The following is a 22,767-nucleotide window of genomic DNA, read 5'->3' as shown; positions in this document are numbered from 1 at the left end:
AAAGTCAATGGGGAAGGTGGATTCGCTTAACAGCCATGTTACTATCAGTTGCAATTGGAGTGTTGTGGTCTGTCGGCCGCCAGCCCCTCCAGCAACCAAATCAGATGAGGTGACATGGGAGTCAGGGTCAGCATCAAGGCAACCTGAGAGCTCCGAGGGGAAAGAGGGAATGGAGCTGGCAGAGAGAGAGAGGCGGAGCCTGGGCTGTCCTTCAGCCCTCAGATAGAGAGTCAACAGCCCCCAGGTCTGGAGGTGGCTGATGAAGAAGAGGAGGAACAGATGGGTCCAGTGCCTGACGAGCAGATGCACAGAAGACAGAGGAGAGGAGAGCAGTGGAAATCTATGGGCCGGTCCTTGGGAAGGAAGAGCCACCGCTGCTAGCAAAGCCCCACCCTAGTTCTGGGGATAAAAGGCAGGGGGCGGAGATGAATAGATGTGGCAGACAACTATTCATCTTCCTGCCGGACAGACTTGTTAGCCTGCTGTGAGAGAGAGACTTTTTGAAGGGGCTGCTGGCGCTCCTAATAAAGGAATCATTGCTTCAACTACAGAGGGTTTGTCGTGTTTGGGAGCCGGCTCAGAACAGGGAGTCAGATTTGTTTAACGATTGCATGATTTACTTAATGGCCGCATGATTCGCTTAACAATCTCAATGATTTCTTTTAACAACGCCAGTAAAAATAATGTAAAAACCGGGTCTGATCAGGTGATGACTTGCTTCACGACTGTGTTGTTTAGCAACCACAATTCCAGTCTCCATTGTGCTCGTAAGTCAAGGACTTTCTTTGCAAGGAAAGGCTTTTCATTATGTCCTGCAAATATCCATGTTTCCTAGGAGTGGCGGAATATAAGTCAGTGTCTCAGATCGGTTCGGTGACTTTGCTTTGTTTTGTGTTTTTGTCTATTTTCCTAGACACTTTTGGAAGACCCATTTTATATGGGATTGTATCAGAAACGAGACCGCTCGCAGCTTTATGATGAACTCATCGATGAATTCATGGAAGCCATTGTAGGCAGGTATAAATCCTGAGCCTTATTCCCCTGGAAGCGTGGGAAGAATTTGTGCATGTTCAACAGACAGCCTTTCCTGTCTGCCCAAGAAGACTTTGATGGGTCAAAAGAGGATCTGTTTAGCAAAGATGAGATTCACGCCTGACGTTCATCCCGACAGATGAATACGGTCACAAACTCCCCTTTTGTGGGCCAAAGGGTGTTATGCAGTTGAAATTTAACAGTAGAATTCCCTAAAACTGAGCCGTAAGGCATGCTGCCTTTCTGAAACGGGAAAAATTCTGAGTCATATGACTGCAGTTCATGATGTTTTTCTGCTGATTTCTGCCCAAAAAAAAAATCCATTCAAATGAATGGGTTAGGATTAGGGTAAGAGTTAGGGTTAGAGTAAGAGTTACGGTTAAGGGTAGGGGTAGGGGTAGGGGTAGGAAAGGGTTAGAGTTAGAGTAAGGGTTAGGGTTGTGATTGAAGTTGGGGTTAGAGTAAGGGTTAGGGTTAGAGTAAGGGTTACTTTAAGAGGATTAGGGTTAGGGTTAGAAATAAAGACATGGTGTATTTCTGCACTTGTTGTGTCCCACTCCTCCGCTGACGGCCGGGTCAGGGAAATCCGAATCAGGCGTGCCTCTGCAGCTCTGCCAAAGTCCTAGCAAAGTCCTCAGGGCAGGCAGGAGACCAGAAAGTGACTTCAGCAAGATATGTTTAGACTTTGCCTGACTCAGAGAATGCCAGAAAGCAGATCCTTTATATAGGCCATGGGGTGTGGCTTCATGACTCAGCACTTATCCAGGCCTGCCCCTCCCTTCCTTCTGTTGCCTCCGCCTATCAAGTCTTCTGACGCGAGGGTCACTCCAGTCTGCAGCTGTTGGCAATTGACCTCCCTCAGGCTCACATGCTGTGGAGGAGGGGGAGGGGTCTAGTTGCTCCGTTTGCCTGGGCATGGAGCCAGAGCTGGGGGCTGGAGGTATTTCTTCTTCTTCAGCCTGTCTGGGCATGGAGCCAGGGCTGGGGCCGGGAGGCATACTAGAACATTCCTCCGTGTTCAGAAGCAGATAAGAAGACCCCGGCTGTGGTGAGATCGGACGAGACACAACAGCACTTTGCTGCTGGTTATCATCTTCTCCTTCCTTCCACCTTTCCCAGCCCTGGAGTCTTTTCCAGAGAGTCGGCTTTTCCCATTATGTGTCCAAAGTTGGATAATTTGAGCCTGATCTTTTGTGCCTTTGGTTATACATAGATGTGGCAGACAACTATTCATCTTCCTGCCGGACAGACTTGTTAGCCTGCTGTGAGAGAGAGACTTTTGAAGGGCTGCTGGCGCCCTAATAAAGGAATCATTGCTTCAACTACAGAGGGTTTGTCGTGTTTGGGAGCCGGCTCAGAACAGGGAGTCAGATTTGTTTAACGATTGCATGATTTACTTAATGGCGCATGATTCGCTTAACAGCCATGTTACTATCAGTTGCAATTGGAGTGTTGTGGCCTGTCGGCCGCCAGCCCCTCCAGCAACCAAATCAGATGAGGAGATGGCATGGGAGTCACGGTCAGCATCAAGGCAACCTGAGAGCTCCGAGGGGGAAGAGGGAATGGAGCTGGCAGAGAGAGAGACAGAGGTGGAGCCTGGGCCGCCCATCAGCCCTCAGATGGAGAGTCAACAGCCCCCAGGTCTGGAGGTGGCTGATGAGGAAGAGGAGGAACAGCTGGGTCCAGTGCCTGACGAGCAGATGCACAGAAGACAGAGGAGAGGAGAGCAGTGGAAATCTATGGGCCGGTCTTGGGAAGGAAGAGCCACCGCTGCTAGCAAAGCCCCACCCTAGTTCTGGGGATAAAAGGCAGGGGGCGGAGATGAATAGATGTGGCAGACAACTATTCATCTTCCTGCCGGACAGACTTGTTAGCCTGCTGTGAGAGAGAGACTTTTTGAAGGGGCTGCTGGCGCTCCTAATAAAGGAATCATTGCTTCAACTACAGAGGGTTTGTCGTGTTTGGGAGCCGGCTCAGAACAGGGAGTCAGATTTGTTTAACGATTGCATGATTTACTTAATGGCCGCATGATTCGCTTAACAACCTCAATGATTTCTTTTAACAACACCAGTAAAAATAATGTAAAAACCGGGTCTGATCAGGTGATGACTGGCTTCACGACTGTGTCGCTTAGCGACCACAATTCCAGTCTCCATTGTGCTCGTAAGTCAAGGACTTTCTGTGCAAGGAAAGGCTTTTCATTATGTCCTGCAAATATCCATGTTTCCTAGGAGTGGCGGAATATAAGTCAGTGTCTCAGATCGGTTCGGTGACTTTGCTTTGTTTTGTGTTTTTGTCTATTTTCCTAGACACTTTTGGAAGACCCATTTTATATGGGATTGTATCAGAAACGAGACCGCTCGCAGCTTTATGATGAACTCATCGATGAATTCATGGAAGCCATTGTAGGCAGGTATAAATCCTGAGCCTTATTCCCCTGGAAGCGTGGGAAGAATTTGTGCATGTTCAACAGGCAGCCTTTCCTGTCTGCCCAAGAAGACTTTGATGGGTCAAAAGAGGATCTGTTTAGCAAAGATGAGATTCACGCCTGACGTTCATCCCGACAGATGAATACGGTCACAAACTCCCCTTTTGTGGGCCAAAGGGTGTTATGCAGTTGAAATTTAACAGTAGAATTCCCTAAAACTGAGCCGTAAGGCATGCTGCCTTTCTGAAACGGGAAAAATTCTGAGTCATATGACTGCAGTTCATGATGTTTTTCTGCTGATTTCTGCCCAAAAAAAAAATCCATTCAAATGAATGGGTTAGGATTAGGGTAAGAGTTAGGGTTAGAGTAAGAGTTACGGTTAAGGGTAGGGGTAGGGGTAGGAAAGGGTTAGAGTTAGAGTAAGGGTTAGGGTTGTGATTGAAGTTGGGGTTAGAGTAAGGGTTAGGGTTAGAGTAAGGGTTACTTTAAGAGGATTAGGGTTAGGGTTAGAAATAAAGACATGGTGTATTTCTGCACTTGTTGTGTCTCACTCCTCCGCTGACGGCGGGTCAGGAAATCCGAACCAGGCGTGCCTCTGCAGCTCTGCCAAAGTCCTAGCAAAGTCCTCAGGGCAGGCAGGAGACCAGAAAGTGACTTCAGCAAGATATGTTTAGACTTTGCCTGACTCAGAGAATGCCAGAAAGCAGATCCTTTATATAGGCCATGGGGTGTGGCTTCATGACTCAGCACTTATCCAGGCCTGCCCCTCCCTTCCTTCTGTTGCCTCCGCCTATCAAGTCTTCTGACGCGAGGGTCACTCCAGTCTGCAGCTGTTGGCAATTGACCTCCCTCAGGCTCACATGCTGTGGAGGAGGGGGAGGGGTCTAGTTGCTCCGTTTGCCTGGGCATGGAGCCAGAGCTGGGGGCTGGAGGTATTTCTTCTTCTTCAGCCTGTCTGGGCATGGAGCCAGGGCTGGGGCCGGGAGGCATACTAGAACATTCCTCCGTGTTCAGAAGCAGATAAGAAGACCCCGGCTGTGGTGAGATCGGACGAGACACAACAGCACTTTGCTGCTGGTTATCATCTTCTCCTTCCTTCCACCTTTCCCAGCCCTGGAGTCTTTTCCAGAGAGTCGGCTTTTCCCATTATGTGTCCAAAGTTGGATAATTTGAGCCTGATCTTTTGTGCCTTTGGTTATACATCAGCATATATAGCAGGGGTAGTCAAACTTTTTATACCTACCGCCCACTTTTGTATCTCTGTTAGTAGTAAAATTTTCTAACTGCCCACCGGTTCCACAGTAATGGTGATTTATAAAGCGTATCGTCTGAGCATGCATCTTGTGCATCGTGGATTGGGGTGGGGGGGCGCCGGCTACCAGCTCTGCTTGCCTGTTACAGCCGGGTGGTGTGGGGAGGAGATGTGCGAGCTATTCTGGGACGAGGCTCTTTTGTTTGCGGTCGCACCATAGTAAAGTGAACTAAACTTATGCACGGGCGATACAAATAGTATCTTTTCAGAAATATAAATTGTCACGGGGAATTTTATGAAAACCTAATGAAAATGTTTTTAAATAATGCTATGACAATTTTTTTAAAAAGTCAATTAAATTAAAAAAAAGGAAAGTGCTTCAGTATTGAACAAAACCCCTACCGCCCACCATGAAAGCTGGAACGCCCACTAGTGGGCGGTACGGACCAGGTTGACTACCACTGATATATAGTATAGGTAGTCCTCGACTTACGACTAGAACTGGGCCCAGCATTTCTTGTTGCTTCTGTCTGTCAGGCCTGGAAACCATATTAGACTTTAGGTTTCCAGACGCTGCCACATTTTTCCCCTGAGGGGAGGAAGGGGGGCTGAGGGGTATGGTAGCATTCTTCAGACGGTCAAGGTCGGATGGGGTTCATATCTGCAGGAAGAGTGGCAAGAATATATTTGAATGAACTGGGAGAACGTGGGACCATGTGACCATCAAAGGGGTCAGGGGGGTGGGACTCTTGGGGTTTGTATAACTGGGGAAAAGAATCCGGAAATTCAGTTTTGGAATTTCACTCATCGTGTGCCAGTTTCCTCATGCTAACTCTTAAAGTAAAGGACTCTTAAAGACAATGGCTTCTGAGTTTTCTTTATGCAGAAGAGGTTTTTCTGGAACCTTGACATTATTCCAAAACTGAATTTCCGGATTCTTAGCAGTTGTCAAGTGAGTTTTGCCCTGTTTTACGACCTTTCTTGCCACCGTTGCACCGTGAATCATTGCACTTGTTAGGTTAGTAACACGGCTGTTAAGGGAATCCGGCTTCCCCATTGGCCCAAAAGGTCACAAAAAGATTATCACGTGACCCCAGGACACAGCAACCGTCATAAAGACATGCCGGTTGCCAAATGTTTGTAAGGGCCGTAATAGCTCAGGCTGTTAGAAGCCTGTTATTAGAACACAGCAGCCTGCAATTACTGCAGGTTCAAGCCCGGCCCGAGGTTGACTCAGCCTTCCATCCTTTATAAGGTAGGTAAAATGAGGACCCAGATTGTTGGGGGGGCAATAAGTTGACTTTGTAAATATACAAATGGAATGAGACTATTGCCTTATACACTGTAAGCCGCCCTGACTCTTCGGAGAAGGGCGGGATATAAATGTAAATAAATTTTAAAAAAATGTTTGAATTTCGATCAGGTGACCTGCAAAGATGCTGCAGTCGTCGTAAAATATGAAGCATGGTCACAAGTCACCTTTTTTTCAGTGCCATTGGAACGTCGAATGGTCACTAAATGAATGGTTGTAAGTTGAGACTACCTGCATACAAATACAGGCACTCCTCATCTGACCGCAATTCATTCAGTGATTGTTCAAAGTTAACAGTGGCACTGAAAAAAGTGACTTACGACCATTTTTCAGACGTACAACCTTTGTAGCATCCCTATGTTCAGATGCTTGGCAACTGGTTCATTCCTACGACCGTGTCCTGAGGTCAGGTGATCCCCTTTTGCAGCCTTTTGATGAGCAAAATCAATCAGGAAGACAGGTTCACTTCCCAACCTTGTTCCTGCACCTCGATAATTGTCTGGTTTGGTTCTGCAACCCAACAAGAAAAACACGGACTTCAGAGGATCATTAGAACTGCAGAAAAAACAATTACTACCAACCTGTCTTCCATTGAGGGCTGTAGAATGCACGAGTCAAAAGGAGGGCTGGGAAAATATCTACAGACCCCTCGCATCCTGGACATAAACTGTTTCAACTTCTACCCTCAAAATGACGCTACAGAGCACTGCACACCAGAACAACTAGACACAAGAACAGTTTCTTCCTGAACGCCATCACTCTGCTAAACAAATAATTCCCTCAACACTGTCAAACTATTTCCTAAATCTGCACTACTATTAATCTTCTCATTGTTCCCATCACCCATCTCCTTCCACTTATGACTCTGCTTTTATCCTTATGATTTATATTGATATTGTTTCCTGATTGCTTAATTGTAGCCTATGACTATCATTAAGTGTTGTATCATTAAGTGTTAAATTGGTACCCTATGACCATCATTAAATGTTGTAAGTGTTGTACCTTGATAAAGGTATCTTTTATGTACACTGAGAGCATATGCACCAAGACAAATTCCTTGTGTGTCCAATCACACTTGGCCAATAAACATTCTATTCTATTCTATTCTAACTTATCAACGGTGATGATTCACTTAACAACTGTGTCAAGGAAGGTCGTAAGTTGGGGCAAAACTCACTTAACAAACATTTCACTTAAGAGCAGAACTTTGGGGCTCGATTGTGGTCGTGAGTCAAGGACTGCCTGTACCGGGATTTGATGCCATGCTTGCTTAGGGGCAGTGAAATTAGAGAGGTGTGCAGAAACTTTTCATGGATGCTTTGCTGTTCATTTTATATTTCTCCCTGTGCCTTCCAGGTACGGGCAAAATACCCTCATTCAGTTCGAAGACTTTGGCAACCATAATGCCTTCCGCTTTTTGAGGAAATACCGAGAAAAATATTGCACTTTCAATGATGACATACAAGGTGAGCCATCGACCCCGGCTTTTTAACATACTGTATTTTTCGGTGTTTAAGACGCACTGGAGTATAAGACGCACCTTAATTTTGGGCGAGGAAAACAAGAAAAAAAGAATTCTGCCTAGCAGAGCCATACCGGTCTATTTGCCTTTTTTTGGAGCGCCAGTCTACCTTCTTTAAAAATAGAGGCATTGGTCTACTCATTGCCTTTTTGAGTTTGATTCTGTGGCTCTCGAGGACGTGGACAGGTTGCTGGGGAGGTTACATGCAACTACATGTTTACTGGACCCGTGTCCTTCCTGGTTAGTGCTGGCTGCTCAGGAAGTGACACGAGGCTGGCTCCAGGGGATTATAAATGCTTCTTTGATGGAAGGGGTTTTCCCCGCCGCCTTGAAAGAGGCGGTGGTGAGACCCCTCCTCAAGAAGCCTTCCCTGGACCCAGCTATTTTGGGAAATTTTCGTCCAGTCTCCAATCTTCGCTTTGTGGCGAAGGTTGTAGAGAGTGTGGTTGCATGGCAGCTCCCCCAGCACCTGGAGGAAACTGTCTATCTAGACCTGTTCCAGTCCGGCTTCCGACCCGGTTATAGCACGGAGACGGCTTTGGTCGCGTTGGTGGATGACCTCTGGAGGGCCAGGGACAGGGGTTGCTCCTCTGCCTTGGTCCTATTAGACCTCTCAGCGGCTTTTGATACCATCGACCATGGTATCCTGCTGCGCCGGTTGGAGGGATTGGGAGTGGGGGGCACCATTTATCGGTGGTTCTCCTCCTATCTCTCTGACCGGCCGCAGACGGTGTTGACGGGGGGGCAGAGGTCGTCCTCGAGGCGCCTCACTTGTGGGGTGCCTCAGGGGTCGATTCTCTCGCCTACCCTGTTCAACATCTATATGAAGCCGCTGGGTGAGGTCATCAGTGGTTTCGGGGTGAGTTATCATCTGTACGCTGATGATACTCAGCTGTACCTTTCCACCCCGGACCACCCCAACGGCGGTCAAGTGCTCTCCCGGTGTCTGGAAGCTGTACGGGTCTGGATGGGGAGAAACAGACTCAAGCTCAATCCCTCCAAGATGGAGTGGCTGTGGATGCCGGCACCCCGGTACAGTCAGCTGCATCCGTGGCTGACTGTTGGGGGTGAGTTATTGGCCCCAAAGGAGGTGGTTTGCAACTTGGGCGTCCTCCTGGATGGACGGCTGTCCTTTGATGAACATCTGGCGGCCGTCTCCAGGAGGGCCTTTTACCAAGTTTGCTTGGTCCGCCAGTTGCGTCCCTTCCTTGACCGGGATGCCTTATGCACGGTCACTCACGCTCTGGTTACATCTAGGTTGGATTACTGCAATGCTCTCTACATGGGGCTGCCCTTGAGGTGCACCCGGAGGCTACAGTTAGTCCAGAATGCGGCTGCGCGAGTGGTAACGGGAGCCGCTCGTGGCTCCCACATAACACCACTACTCCGTAGCCTGCACTGGCTTCCTGTGGTTTTCCGGGTGCGCTTCAAGATTTTGGTTACCACCTTTAAAGCGCTCCATGGCTTAGGACCCGGGTACTTACGAGACCGCCTGCTGTTACCTTATGCCTCCCACCGACCCATACGCTCTCACAGAGGGTCTCCTCAGGTGCCGTCCGCCAAACAGTGTCGGCTGGCGGCCCCAGGAGCAGGGCCTTCTCTGTGGGGCACCGACGCTCTGGAACGAACTTCCCCCTGGCTTACGTCAAGTGCCTGATCTTCGGACCTTCCGTCGTGAGCTCAAAACACACCTATTTATTCAAGTGGGTCTGGCATAATAGTGTCAAATTTTAATTTGGGGTTTTATTAATATTTTTAAAATTTTAAAACTAAATTTTAACCGGGTTTTATTATTTATATGTCTATTTTAAATATTGGGCCTATTTAATAAGTTTTTTAGATTAATGTTTTACTTTGTATATTTATGTGTTTTTTATATGGCTGTACACCGCCCTGAGTCCCTAGGGAGATAGGGCGGTATAAAAGTATGAACAAATAAATAAATAAATAAATAAATAAATTTTTGGGAGCGCACCGGTCTACTAGCTGCCTACAGCACTGATCAGCTATAGTGTGGCCCTTTGAAGCGCCGCGGCAGATGCAAGACCGTTTTCATGAGGACACGTGGCTGTGCAACGCACAGAGGCCGACAACCTCCGAAGGGTGGGGGGCGGCAGATAGGTGGGGCTACATTTGGTGTATAAGACGCACCCAGATTTTCACCCTCTTTGAGGGTAAAAAGGTGCGTCTTATACACCGAAAAATACGGTATTCCCCATGTGCCTCTTCAGGCTCTGTCTGTCTTGCTTCTACGTGGATCCTTTTCGCCCCTGAGACATTGTGTGTCCTGTCTTAGGGACTGCCGCAGTTGCTTTGGCTGGATTATTGGCAGCCCAGAAAGTCATTGCAAAACCCCTCACCGAGCACCGGATCCTCTTCCTGGGAGCAGGAGAAGTGAGTTTGGCGCTTGTTTGCATTAAGACTGCTGCAGTCAATTGGGGCCCTCATGGTTTGCATTTAGTTGTCAAATATGAACAGCTGTTGAGCCAATCAGAGCATTCTGTACTGAGGGTAGGTTAGGGCAGGGGTCTGCAAACTTGGCTCTTTTAAGGCTTGTGGACTTCAACTCCCAGAGTTCCTCAGCCAGCGAAGTCCACAAGTCTTAAAACAGCCAAGTTTGCAGACCCCTGGGTTAGGGCTAGACTGCTACAATGCCCTCTGGGCAAGGCTTACCCTTGAAGAGCATTTAAAGCAGTGGTGAAATGTAAAATTTGTTACTACCGGTTCTGTGGGCGTAGCTTGGTGGGGGGGGGGAGTAATGTTACTGGGTGGGCATGGCCAAGCTTTTTTTTTTTTTTTTACTTTTGAAAGCATTTTTTCTACAACCTCTTCGGCTGTAGAAAAAATGCTTTTAAAAGGCTTCTCTGACGATCCCAGCTGAGTCGCCTGATCGTCAGAGGCTTTCCTTTTCTTTTAAAAGCATTTTGCCTTTTAGGGCAGAGAACTGGTTGTTAAAAAACACTGGGAACCACAAAATTCTTTTGACATCTCTCCCCCTCCCCCCCTCTCTCCCCCTCTCTCTCTCTGTATCTCTCTCTCTCTCTCCCTCTCCCTGTCTCTCTTTATTTGCCCCAGCCACTTCTCTATTCCCCCCCCCCGCCGTAGCCCTTATCTTCTCAGGCCAGGCAAGGAGTGACTGGGAGGGGAGGGCGAGGAGGAGGGTGGCAGCCAGTGGTGGGATTACCTGATAGGGAGCCACAGCAGAGGACCCAAAGAGCTGCATGCGGCTCTGGAGCCACAGGTTACTGACACCCGCACTAGACCAAGCTGGCTGTTATTGCTATTATTTTAGTTTTGTTTTTTTTAAATTCTGTATGGCAAGTCTCTTTATAATTGTATCCTCAAATGCTCTTTTCTCCTTGATGGAAAAGTGGAATAGCCATTCAGCCAGCATATAAAAACCATTAGAGAGGTGTGCCAAACGTTATTATTTTTGTTTTCTTGAATGATTGTTTCAGTGTCCTCCGGAAACTTGATTTCCAAACTCCTTTATGAATGCCAACACAGCTCTGCCAAACCATACTTTTTTCTACTCCATCAGGCTGCCCTTGGTATTGCAAATCTCATCGTCATGGCCATGGTGGAAAACGGTCTTTCGACAGAAGACGCTTACAAGAGAATTTGGATGTTTGATAAAGACGGCTTATTGATAAAGGTACGGTGCCTGTGAGTTTGGAAAGAACCAATGCAGTGTGAGATGTTGCAACATAGGCATTGTCTATCTATGTTGGTTTAGGTTGCCCAAGCAGCTGTTCTTCATTTGGTTATCTTCTAGGGCCGAGCGGAAAAGATTGATGTCAACCAGGAGCCCTTTACTCATCCAGCTCCAGGAAACATACCAAAATCTTTCTTGGACGCCGTGAGGGTTCTTCAGCCTTCTGCCATTATTGGTGAGAGTTTCAAACAATTCCTAAGTTACTCATCTGAAGGTTTTGCTGCTTCTACTTCTAACGTTTCTGAGGTTGGCATTTCCAAATGTCTAAAGCGGGTGTTTTTCAAACATGGCAAGTTTAAGATGTCTGGACTTCAACTCCCAGGATCCCCCAGCCGATATGGCTGACTAGGGAATTCTGGGAGTTGAAGTCCAGACAAGTCCAGTTGAAGTCCTGGCTGGGGAAGTCTGGGAAGTGAAGTCCACACATTGTAATCTTGCCAAGTTTGAAAAACACTGGTCTAGACTCTAGAGCCATGATGACAAACCTATGGCACGCGTGCCCGAAGCCATGTCACCTGGCATGCGCAATGTTGCCCGTTCCTTTTCCGGGTTTCAGGCGTGCATGGGCACGCAACAATCAGGCCTCTGTGGCTCAGACTGGTAAGACAGTCTGTTATTAACAGCAGCTGCTTGCAATTACTGCAGGTTCAAGCCCCACCAGGCCCAAGGTTGACTCAGCCTTGCATCCTTTGTAAGATAGGTAAAATGAGGACCCAGATTGTTGGGGGAAATAAGTTGACTTTGTATATAATATACAGATGGATGAAGACTATTGCTTGACATAGTGTAAGCCGCCCTGAGTCTTCGGAGAAGGGCGGGATATAAATGCAAATAAAATAAATAAATAAATCAGCTGCCTTTTTTGTGTGTGGCAGTGCTGAAAACTGGAAGAGCTAGTCTTCCGTTTTCCCGCATGAGCATGCGCGCTGGCCAGCTGATTGTTGCACACGCATGTGTGCCAAAAACCCGGAAGACTAGCTGGCTGATGCGCATGCACATGCCAGAAACCGGAAGTTCATTTTCGACCATGCACATGCGCCCTGGGCAGCTCTTCTTCCAGGTTGTGGCCCAGATGAGCATGCACCTGCATGCACAAAGCTCGCGCAAGTGCATGCTCCCTTTTCAGCACTTGGTGCCAAAAAGGTTCACCATCACTGCTCTAGAGCATTGCTGACTGCAGAAAAATGGAGTTTTTTCACTTTATTCTTTCTCTTTCCACTTGTAGTACAACAAGTAGGAGCTTTCCCACAATTCAGGAAATGTGTGTTGCTTCATTTCAAAATGTTCCCGCAGTGGCCACACTCTGTCCAAATTTCTAAACACTGCAGGCCCCCTTGAGGTTTATAGCCTGTTAGGACAGCTCCTACCCCACCTGTCTGGAAATACTTGGAATATTTTCTTTGAGCTATGGTCTTATTTCCACTTTCAGGAGTTGCCGGGGCTGGGCGGCTGTTTTCTCATGATATCATCAAAGCGATGGCTGACATCAATCAGAGACCCATCATCTTTGCGCTAAGTAACCCTACCGTAAAAGCAGAATGTACAGCTGAGGAAGCATACACACTAACAGAGGTAAGCGAAAATCCTGAACCATTTTAGGTCATGATGTTTCTTCTCCTGGGTTTTCGCAGCTTGGCTCACTTGTTGGAGCTGCCTGAAGGAAGTCCTTTCTGTGATGAAGCTGCTCTCTTCCGTTATGATGCACTTGAGGTCAGCTGATCTGGGGAGAGCTCATTATATGGATAGTCCTCGCCCTATGACTACAATTGAGTTCAGATTTATGGTTTGTAAGTTGGATGGGTTATCAAACAGGTCATGTGACTGCACTTGATTTTATGATTTTTTTTTTACAATTAAGAATTTGTTGCCTGCAGTGGGCATTTTTTTTTTTGCCGGAAACTAGAAGTAAACTCCTGTTTCTGATAAAAATAAACCATAAATCTGGTCATGTGGTTGCAGCACAGGTGGGTTTCCGCAGGTTCTGATCAGTTCTGGAGAACCGGTAGCAGAAATTTTGAGTAGTTCAGAGAACCGGTAGTAAAAATTCTGACTGGCCCCGCCCCCATCTATTCTCTGCCTCCCAAGTTCCAGGTGATCCGGAAGAAATGGGGATTTTTCAGTATCCTTCCCCTGCCTCGCCCATCAAGCAACACCCACCAAGCCATACCCACAGAACCGGTAGTAAAAATTTTTGAAACCCACCACTGGGCTGCAGGATGCCTTGACCCTGCTAGACTTTCGTAAAACCTGTTCTGTCTCCTTTCCCACTTCGGATTAACAAGCTGGCCTTCAGCCAGTGGATTCACAGCTCTTATCAGTCCTGGCAGAGAAATCACAGCTGTCTGCCAAAGTTCAAACAAATGACTCACGTAGCAAGACTTTCAGCTCTTTTTGAAACGGTTCAGCTAAACTTTTGCTTCCCGTGGGGTGAGAGCAGTCCCAAAACTCCTTATATATCCTTCCTTTTGATGATGGCGCCTCTCTAATCTTCTGAAGCGCGGGTCAACCCAAGCATTATTATTATCAGCTGGGTCTGAAGGCGTAGCCTGGGGAAGGGAGGAATAGGGATGACGGCCTCATTACGTCCTCTGACTGGTCTGGTTCTGGCTCCTGGAGCCGAGCCAAAGGAATTGGTGCTCCCGAGGTAAGTCTTACCAGCCCTTCCCCCTCACTTTTTGAGTCACTTTCGGGCATGGGGCCAGGTTCGGGGGCTGGAGTCACAACAAGACTCTAAAGCAGCAGTGAAATGCTACCGGTTAACACTAGTTCAGGCGAACTGGTGGTGATAAAAACTACCGGTTCAGGCAAATCGATAGTAAAAAAAAAAAAAAAGCTACCAGTTTGTCCGAACTGGTATTTCTGACAATCAGCTGTGCCGCGTGATTTAAAATCGCTAGAAAGCAGGAAATCATGCTAAATCATGCGGCACAGCTGTTCCTCCCCCCTTGCTGTTCTTCTTACCTTCCCAAGCCTCCTTTTTCTGCGCGTTTGGCGCATACTGTGCATGTGCATGCACGTGCAGCGTGCATTTGGCGCACACCGCACATGTGCGGGCAGCGAACCGGTGGCAAACCAAGGAGGATTTCACCACTGCCCTAAAGATATGTTTCCAGAAGTACTTTGACTCATCTTTCTGTTTGACAGGGCCGTTGCCTATTTGCGAGCGGCAGTCCGTTTGGGCCTGTGAAGCTGAGTGACGGCCGGTCCTTCATTCCGGGCCAGGGAAACAACGCCTATATATTTCCAGGTAAAGCCTGGGAGTTCCTGCCTTGCTGATTTGTTTGTTTGTTTTTTCAAAAAAAGTAGTGCAGATATGAAGCACCCCCAGAAGAACAAGTTCTACTTGATGTTAAGGTTACATGAACAGAATCTTGCAAGTCCCAAAGCAAGACTTTATGGACCAAGAGGCTAGGGAGGGTCCCTTCTGAGATGCTTGCCATTCCCAGGTTCCTTCTGCTGGCTAAGCTGCCTCAGATCTGACTGTTACCCTGCCTGTCTCCCAAGGTCATTCCCACATACCATTATATTCTCATTGCTTTGCACAGGAGAGTGTTATCTTTCCATAGAGATGCCTGCCTGAAATGTTCAGATAGTTCAGCTCTAGGAAATCCTTCCTTCCTTCCTTCCTTCCCTCCCTCCCTCCCTCCCTCCCTCCCTCCCTCCCTCCCTCCTTCTTTTCTTCCCTCCCTCCCTTCCTTCCCCTCTCCTTCCCTTCTCGTCTTCTCCTTCATTCCCCCCTCTCTTCTCCCTCCTTCTTCCTTCCCTCCCTCCTTCTTTCCCCCTTTCCTTCTCCCTCCCTCCCTCCCTCCCTTTCTTCCTTCCTTCCTTCCTCCCTCCCTCCCTTCCTTCCTTCCTTCCTTTCTTTTCCATAGAAATGGCTATTATCCTTGTATCTTTCATTGAATTCTATTCTACAATAACTGCACTGCAGGCATCTTTTTTTTTAAAAAAAAGAGATTTTAAAAGAATGCAGTTCAAAAAGTTATTGTGCTTATTGCAGAAAATATGCTTAATCTCACCCTAAAAATTCTAGTTACCTGCAGTTTGCAAATGTTATCCCCATTCCATTTGTGTGTTTCGTATAGCAGGTACTAGGACGAAGTGCTTCCTGTTTTAATAAATCTTCTGCACTGGATCAGCTGATCTGACAACGTATGATTCAATCCAGAATAAAATTCAGCACGGTGTCATGTAGGGCCAATAACCAAAGCATTGTCACATTCATGCAATACAAGCGCCACTTACCTATTTGTCTATATGTTGTGACACATGAAAGGAGGGGGAGCTTGAATTGGGAAGGCACACTGCTGCTTTTGATCATCTGGAAGTTCTAGATTTGGTTCTCAGATTGAATCAGTTGGTGGAAGGATCTAGTGAGGGTAAGATTACTGCAGAATCGGAGTCTGTAGGCCTGCAAATTCCACTTGCTGGCAAGCCAGAGGAGGCAAGTGCCGGGGCCTTCTTTGTTGGGCTCCCAAAGGATTAGACTGATTCCTGTAGTTGTAGATAGTGCTGGATTATAGCAACTTCTGGGTCTGATTCTGCAGGGTAGCTGTACTCTGCCTGACACCAGTGTCTGCCCAATTTTTTAGTTTTAGGTATCGTTGTTATGTTCCTGTTGTTGTTTGCTGTGCCCCAGTTTTCTAAATGATTTTACTCCATGCATGCTTTGCATCATTACTTACCTTCGCTACCGGTTCGCAAATACGAGCATGCGCCACCTCCACGCATGCACAGAGCCTTCCACGCATGCGCAGAGCGTCAAAAACAGGACGTGATAACGTTCAGGCGGGTGGACAGAGCCTCCCATAGCTGCTGCTACCGGTTCGCCTGAACCGAATATAACTGGCTGAATACCACCACTGCTTTGCATGAACCATAAAAATGACTGTTATCATTTAGAATCCTTCTCTGTGTGTCACAGGTGTAGCTCTTGCTGTTGTCCTGAGTAGCGTCCGGCACATCAGTGACAATGTTTTTTTGGAAGCTGCAAAGGTAAATGAAACAGGTTGGTTGGGAACTGAGCGCACCATCTTTTCCATTCATTCATTCATTCATTCATTCATTCATTCATTCACTCACTCACTCAGATTTTTATCCTGCCCTTATTACTTTGTAAGTAACTCAAGGCAGTGAACATACATGATACTCCTTCCTCCTATTTTCCTTACAACCACCACCCTGTGAAGTGAGTTGGGCTGAGAGAGTGGAACTGGCTGAAAGACACTCAGCTGTCTTTCATACCTAAACTGGGACTAGAACTCACCGCCTCTTGGTGATTGGCCCACAGTCACCTGCCGTCTTTTGTGCCTAGGGTGGGACTAGAATTCACAGTCCTCTGATGATTGGATCGGCCGGCGTTTGTGCTTAAGGTGGAACTTGAACTCACAGACACCTGGTTTCTACGCCAGCATCTTAACCACTACACCAAACTGGCTCTCTCTATAATACCCTGTTTCCCCGAAAATAAGACCCAACTGGAAAATAAGTCCTAGCATGAGTTTTCAGGATGCTCATAATATAAACCCTACCACCACCACCACCCAAAAAATAAGCCCCAGTTAAGATTGTCAACCAGATGGATGCATGTATTGCCGTATTTCCCCAAATATAAGACCTAACCAGAAAATAAGCCCTAATGCGTCTTTTGGAGCAAAAATTAATATAAGGTCTTATTTTCAGGGAAACACGGTATCTATAGTTGTTAATTATGGGAGTGAAAGGTCCTAGATTTCTGGACATCCAAGAGATCTCTCGGGTTGAGTGAAAGCTATTTCAAATGTGGACATATGTGGCAATTTCTGGTGATTTGTGAGTGAATTTGGGGTGAACAACTGACATTGTTGTACTGACTTGGGGTGCCAGGGACTCTGGGCTGCTATTCTTAAGGAACGTGCTTTTATGATACCTAAGGGAGGCTTTGCTTCATATTCAAAGAACAGACGTTTCTCTTGGGCGAAGTTTTGTACAGGATGTGCAATGTTTGTTCAAGACAACTACAACTGGGCTCTTCCTTTTAACTTCCTTCGTCTAAAGGAAACATGCTCCCAAAATGACTTTTACACATCACCAATTGAAGAGAAGCTGAGGGTTGAATGGTGGGGGTTATTTTCTTGCAAACATTTCATTACCCAACTAGGTGACGTCATCATGCTAGAAGGGAATGGGTTTGCTTTCTGTTACAAGTGTCTTGTCAGTGCTGGTGGGAGTGTTTTGACGGCAGTGTTTTTGGTGGATCGTACATCAAGCAGGATAAATCACCAATAGAAAGCAAATTCAAATAAAAACTCTGTATAAAAAAGTTAAGTTGCTCCTTCAACTTAATAAAAGCACCGTTGATTTCACTGCCTGATCAAAGGAAGGCTTTATTCTCTAATTCTGGGTGCCCCAACCGTATAGTTAAGAGCCATGGTGGTGCAGTGGTCATAATGCAGTACTGCAGGCTACTTCTGCTGACTGCTGCCTGCCTGCAATTTGGCAGTTCAATCCTCACCAGGCTCAAGGTTGACTCAGCCTTCCATCCTTCCAAGGTGGTTAAAATGAGGACCCAGATTGTTGGGGGCAACAGGCTGACTCTGTAAACCGCTTAGAGAGGGCTGTAAAAACACTGTGAAGCGGTATATAAGTTTAACTTATCAGGGCCTGCCACAAAGAAGGGGGAGTCAAACTATTCTCCCAAGCATCTGAGGGCAAGACAAGAAGCAATGGGTGGAAACTAATCAAGGAGAGAAGCAACTTAGAACTAAGGAGAAATTTCCTGATAGAAAATTAATCAGTGGAATAATTTACCTGCAGAAGTTGTGAATGCTCCAACACTGGAAATTTTTAAGAAGATGTTGGATAACCATTTGTCTGAAGTGGTGTAGGGTTTCCTGCCTGGGCAGGGGGTTGGACTAGAAGACCTCCAAGGTCCCTTCCGACTCTGTTATTCTATTCTAAGTGCTATTGCTGGTGCTGTTGGTACAGGGCCAGGATGGGAGATCTACTCCTGGATAAAATGCCTTCTTTTTCTCCTCCCTTTTTTTCTGTTAAAAGACATTGTCCCAGCAGCTGAGTGAGGAAGAACTGGCAGAGGGACGACTTTATCCCGCGCTTTCCAACATCAGAGAAGTGTCCATTAACATAGCTATAAAGGTAAGGACCCATTTCAGAAAACAGACAAACAAACAAACCCAAGAAATACAGAGAGTCCTCAACATACAACCTGTTGTGCCTTGCCCGCTCTCACCGCAGCCGGGGCCTTCTTATCTGCTTCCGAACGCTGAGGAATGTCCTAGTATGCCTCCCGGCCCCAGCCCTGGCTCCATGCCCAGACAGGAGGAAGCACCTCCCGGCCCCAGCCCTGGCTCCATGCCCAGGCAAACGGAGCAACTAGACCCCTCCCCCTCCCCCACAGCATGTGAGCCTGAGGGAGGTCAATTACCAACAGCTGCCGACTGGAGTGACCCTTGCTTCAGAAGAATTGATAGACGGAGGCAACAGAAGGAAGGGAGGGGCAGGCCTGGATAAGTGCTGAGTCATGGAGCCACACCCCATGGCCTATATAAAGGATCTGCTTTCTGGCATTCTCTGAGTCAGGCAAAGTCTAAACATATCTTGCTGAAGTCACTTTCTGGTCTCCTGCCTGCCCTGAGGACTTTGCTAGGACTTTGGCAGAGCTGCAGAGGCACGCCTGATTCGGATTTCCCTGACCCGGCCGTCAGCGGAGGAGTGGGACACGACACAACCACAATTGAGCCCTAAATTTCTGTTGCTAAGCAGGGCCATCCCTAAGTGATTTGCCCCATTTTACGACCTTTCTTGCCACAGTTGTTAAGTGAATCACCGCAGTCATTAAGTTAGTAAAAGAGTTGTTAAGTGAATCTGGCTTCCCCATTCGCTTTCCTGGAACTGAAAAAAGGGACTTAGGACCGTTTTTCACACTTAACAACTGTTACAGCATCCCCGTGGTCACGCGATCAAAATTCGGCCACTTGGCAACTGACTCCTATTTATGACCTATTGCAGTGTTCCAGGGTCACATGATCACCTCTTGCGACCTTCTGGCAAGCAGAGTCAGTGGGGAAGCCAGTGTTGTTTGTCCGCCAGCAGCCTGCAGAGCTGACAACGGAGTCAGACAGTGATGAGGCTGAGGAAGAGCGTGGGCCAGTCCTGGAGGCTGGGGAAGGCCTGGATGAGAGGGCTCTGCATCAGAGGCAGAGGTGGGGCCAGGGCCATCGGGGAGTGAGGTGCAGACTCTAGAGCCTCCAGAGGCTGACAGTAGTGAGGCAGAGGAACAGGAGGAGCCTGTTCCTAATGCATGCATGAGAAGAGCTGCCAGAAGGCAAGAGCAGCTCAAGCAAAGAGGACGACTCGGGAGAAAGGCCAAGAGATGATTGGCTCCTCCCATAAGGCTTAAAAGACCAGCGACAGCATTTGGACTTTTTGCCGGGAAACAACGTTGATAGCTTTGTCTTGTTGCATTTGTTTTGTATCGGTGTCTTCTTAACTTTTGCCAGGAAAGGCCTTTGGTAGTTTGCCTAATTGGACCAAGTTTGGTGATAGGACTGAGAAATTATGTTGGGAGAAATTTGCTTTAATTTGAGTTGAATGACGCTGGGAATGAAGTAATTCTCAGCTGCTCTAATAACGTTTGTTTTTACACTGACTGAGTTTCCTACTACCTACTTGGGCCTGGGTCACAACAACCAGATGCACAACAACTGTGTTGCTCACTTTAACAACTGCAGTAATTCACTTAACAAATGTTGGCAAGAAAGTTCGTAAAATGGGGCAAAACTCACTGATTGTCTCGCTTAGCAACAGAAACGTTGGGTTCCATTGTGGTTGTACGCTGGGGGCCATCTACAATTTAAACTTTCCTTTTCCTTCCTTAGGTCATGGAATATTTATATGCCAATCACATGGCGTTCTATTACCCAGAGCCAGCAGACAAAACTCAGCACATACGATCCAGAATCTGGACTTCTGAGTATGAATCCTTTCTACCAGATTTGTATGACTGGCCAGTGTCTACAACCTACTCATCGGACACAAGGCGCGCTTGAAATTCTGCTGGGAACCCTCCCGTCCAGAACAACATTTGAAGTAGGACCGCCGAAGACCTAAAACTTCCTTTTTGTGCTAAACTAGGAACTGGACGCATAACCGACGCTGGGTTTTCCTCCCTAGGTTGGACTTCCTCTCTCCAGAGGTGCATTCTTATGGACGGTTGGGTTGTCTGCAACAGAAATGAAATTTAATATATTTTCTTATTTCTCCCCGGGAAGCTAATTAAACAAATAAGGGAAAACCCTTAATTCTTTCACTTTTTAAAAAACTTTTGTTACTGGTCTGCTGTGTGATTAAGGTTTTTCTGTACTGTCTCATATACGGCTGTAAGCTGCATGGGTTTACACCAAACAGATTAGTTGAGGAGAGAATGTTAGTAAGTCAAGGAAAGAATTTGGCTTAGTCTCTCTCTCTCCCTTCCTTCCTTCCTTCCTTCCTTCCTTCCTTCCTTCCTTCCTTCCTTCCTTCCTTCCTTCCTTCCTTCCTTCCTTCCTTCTCCTTTTTCACAGGAGAAGCATCCAGAAATGCTGTCCTTCCTTTGTAGTCTACCAAAAAAAGCCCACCCCAAGTCTTCATTCTGCTAGAAGCATAAATGGACGACCAAATCACTCCATCCCCTTTTTATGCTACTTCTGTCTTTCTGCAACCTCAGCAGCTCCTGTAACTGCCCTCCGTGCTGAATTTTTGTAGCATGAATCTCACGAAGCCCAATTTACTGAAAGGAGAGGCTTTCCCACTTCCTTACGGGGTGGATTCAGGTGTACAATTCTGTCCACCTTAGCTCTACATTTTCTTCCCCTCTGGGAAATATCAATCGTGGTCAGCACGCAATGCTGCCATCTCCTGGATCTGTGTGTGTATGTGTGTCTACGTGCTGACGTTCTGCACTTGAATAATTCAGCTTTGATAGTGGAAATTGCTGCATATCACTTCCCTGACATTCGTTATACAGATGGGCTATTTCTCCCCCATCTCTTTTGTTTTTTTCCAAGGTTTTAGTGTTGTTGTTGTTGTTCAGGCTTAAACTGTAACACTCCTGAACTTCATGATGGCTGCTTTCCTCCCAGGTCTCTGTCCCATGGATCTAATAATTGGGGGGAATGTGGGCCTCGTTGCACCCCATCCTATGCCCTAAACCAGTGATGGCGAACCTTTTTGGCACCGAGTGCTGAAAAGGGAGCGCACGTGTACGTGAGCTTTGAATGCACACGTGCAAGCTTGTCTGGGTTGCAACCTGGAAGAGAAGGGCGCATGCGTGCAGCTGAAATTGAATTTCCAGTTTCCGGTATGTGCATGTGCGCCAGCCAGCTAGTTTTCCGGGTTTTTGGTACGCACACATTTGCGGCGTTCAGCTGGCCGGCGCACATGCTCACGCAGGAAAACGGAAGACCAGCTCTTCCAGTTTCCGGCACTGCCACACAAAAAGGCCAGTGGATCGTCACACGCGCATGTGCACCAGAAACCTGGAAGAGGAAGGGGCGACACTGCGCATGCCAGGCGACATGGCTCCGCGTGCCACTTTGGGCATGCGTGCCGTGGGTTCGCCATCACAGCCCCTAAACTAATGTTTCTCAACCTTACTCATTTTAAGACGTGCGAACTTCTATCCCAGAATTCCCCAGCCGGCATGCCTTAAAACAGGCAAGGTTGAGAAACATCGCCCTAAAAAGAAGCAAACGTCACTCCAATAAAAAAAAAATTTCTTTTTATCTCCAGGTAACCCAAAGGTGGTTTTTCAGGCGGCAACTGGACTCTCTTGTTTTGTCATTTTTGCTTCTCATCCAAGAAGTTGCTTCAGGACGGTGGGGAATGGAAGGATTTATATTCCTTGCAGACAGCTGGTCATCTGCGTCTTTTTAGAGCAGGGATCTCCAACCTTAGTCCCTTTAAGACTTGTGGGCTTCAACTCCCAGAGTTCCTCAGCCAGCTTTGCTGGCTGAGGGACTCTGGGAGTTGAAGCCCACAAGTCTTAAAAGGACCAAGGTTGGAGACCCCTGTTTTAGAGGGTCATTGAAGCACCTGGAGGTTTATCTGTTTCTTCAGGATCACTTACATGGTGCTCCTGGTTACTGTAGCCTGCAGTTTAGATGAGAAGCGAAAAATAAGAAAGGCCAGTTGCCTCCTGAAAAAGCACCTTTGGGAAAACCATGATCTGGATGACTTGAGACTCTTTACAGATCTCCAGGTAACTTTGGTTTGTGACGTGCATATTATATATGTCAGAGCTGGGATCTTTTTACCATTTATTTATTTATTTATTTGTCCGGTTGCCTTGCCTTGTTTCTGGGAACCTCTTAATGATACAAAAGCTTGGATAAGTCAATCTTCAATTTGCCTATCCCAGGGGTCTGCAAACTTGGCTCTTTTAAGACTTGTGGACTTCAACTCCCAGAGTTCCTCAGCCAGCAAAGCTCTGGGAGTTGAAGTCCACAAATCTTAAAAGAGCCAAGTTTGC

At 47.1% G+C, this 22,767-nt stretch overlaps 1 protein-coding gene across 1 annotated transcript in view; it reads left to right on the top strand.

Annotated features, from left to right (window-relative positions):
* Window positions 1-22,238, top strand: part of ME2 (malic enzyme 2) — a 50,203-nt gene extending 27,965 nt beyond the window's left edge. The window contains exons 7-16 of the mRNA XM_058170930.1: window positions 914-1,017; window positions 7,381-7,490; window positions 9,843-9,940; window positions 11,088-11,201; window positions 11,322-11,436; window positions 12,691-12,833; window positions 14,406-14,508; window positions 16,186-16,256; window positions 18,297-18,395; window positions 20,138-22,238. Of these exons, the coding sequence (XP_058026913.1) occupies window positions 914-1,017; window positions 7,381-7,490; window positions 9,843-9,940; window positions 11,088-11,201; window positions 11,322-11,436; window positions 12,691-12,833; window positions 14,406-14,508; window positions 16,186-16,256; window positions 18,297-18,395; window positions 20,138-20,308 (1,128 nt within the window). The 3' untranslated portion in view covers window positions 20,309-22,238. The remainder of the gene's footprint in view (window positions 1-913; window positions 1,018-7,380; window positions 7,491-9,842; window positions 9,941-11,087; window positions 11,202-11,321; window positions 11,437-12,690; window positions 12,834-14,405; window positions 14,509-16,185; window positions 16,257-18,296; window positions 18,396-20,137) is intronic.
* Window positions 22,239-22,767: the final 529 nt, after the last annotated feature.

This window comes from Ahaetulla prasina, chromosome 2, assembly GCF_028640845.1.
Source record: "Ahaetulla prasina isolate Xishuangbanna chromosome 2, ASM2864084v1, whole genome shotgun sequence".
Classification (NCBI taxonomy): domain Eukaryota; kingdom Metazoa; phylum Chordata; class Lepidosauria; order Squamata; family Colubridae; genus Ahaetulla; species Ahaetulla prasina.
This window is presented reverse-complemented; position numbering and strand designations above follow the sequence as displayed.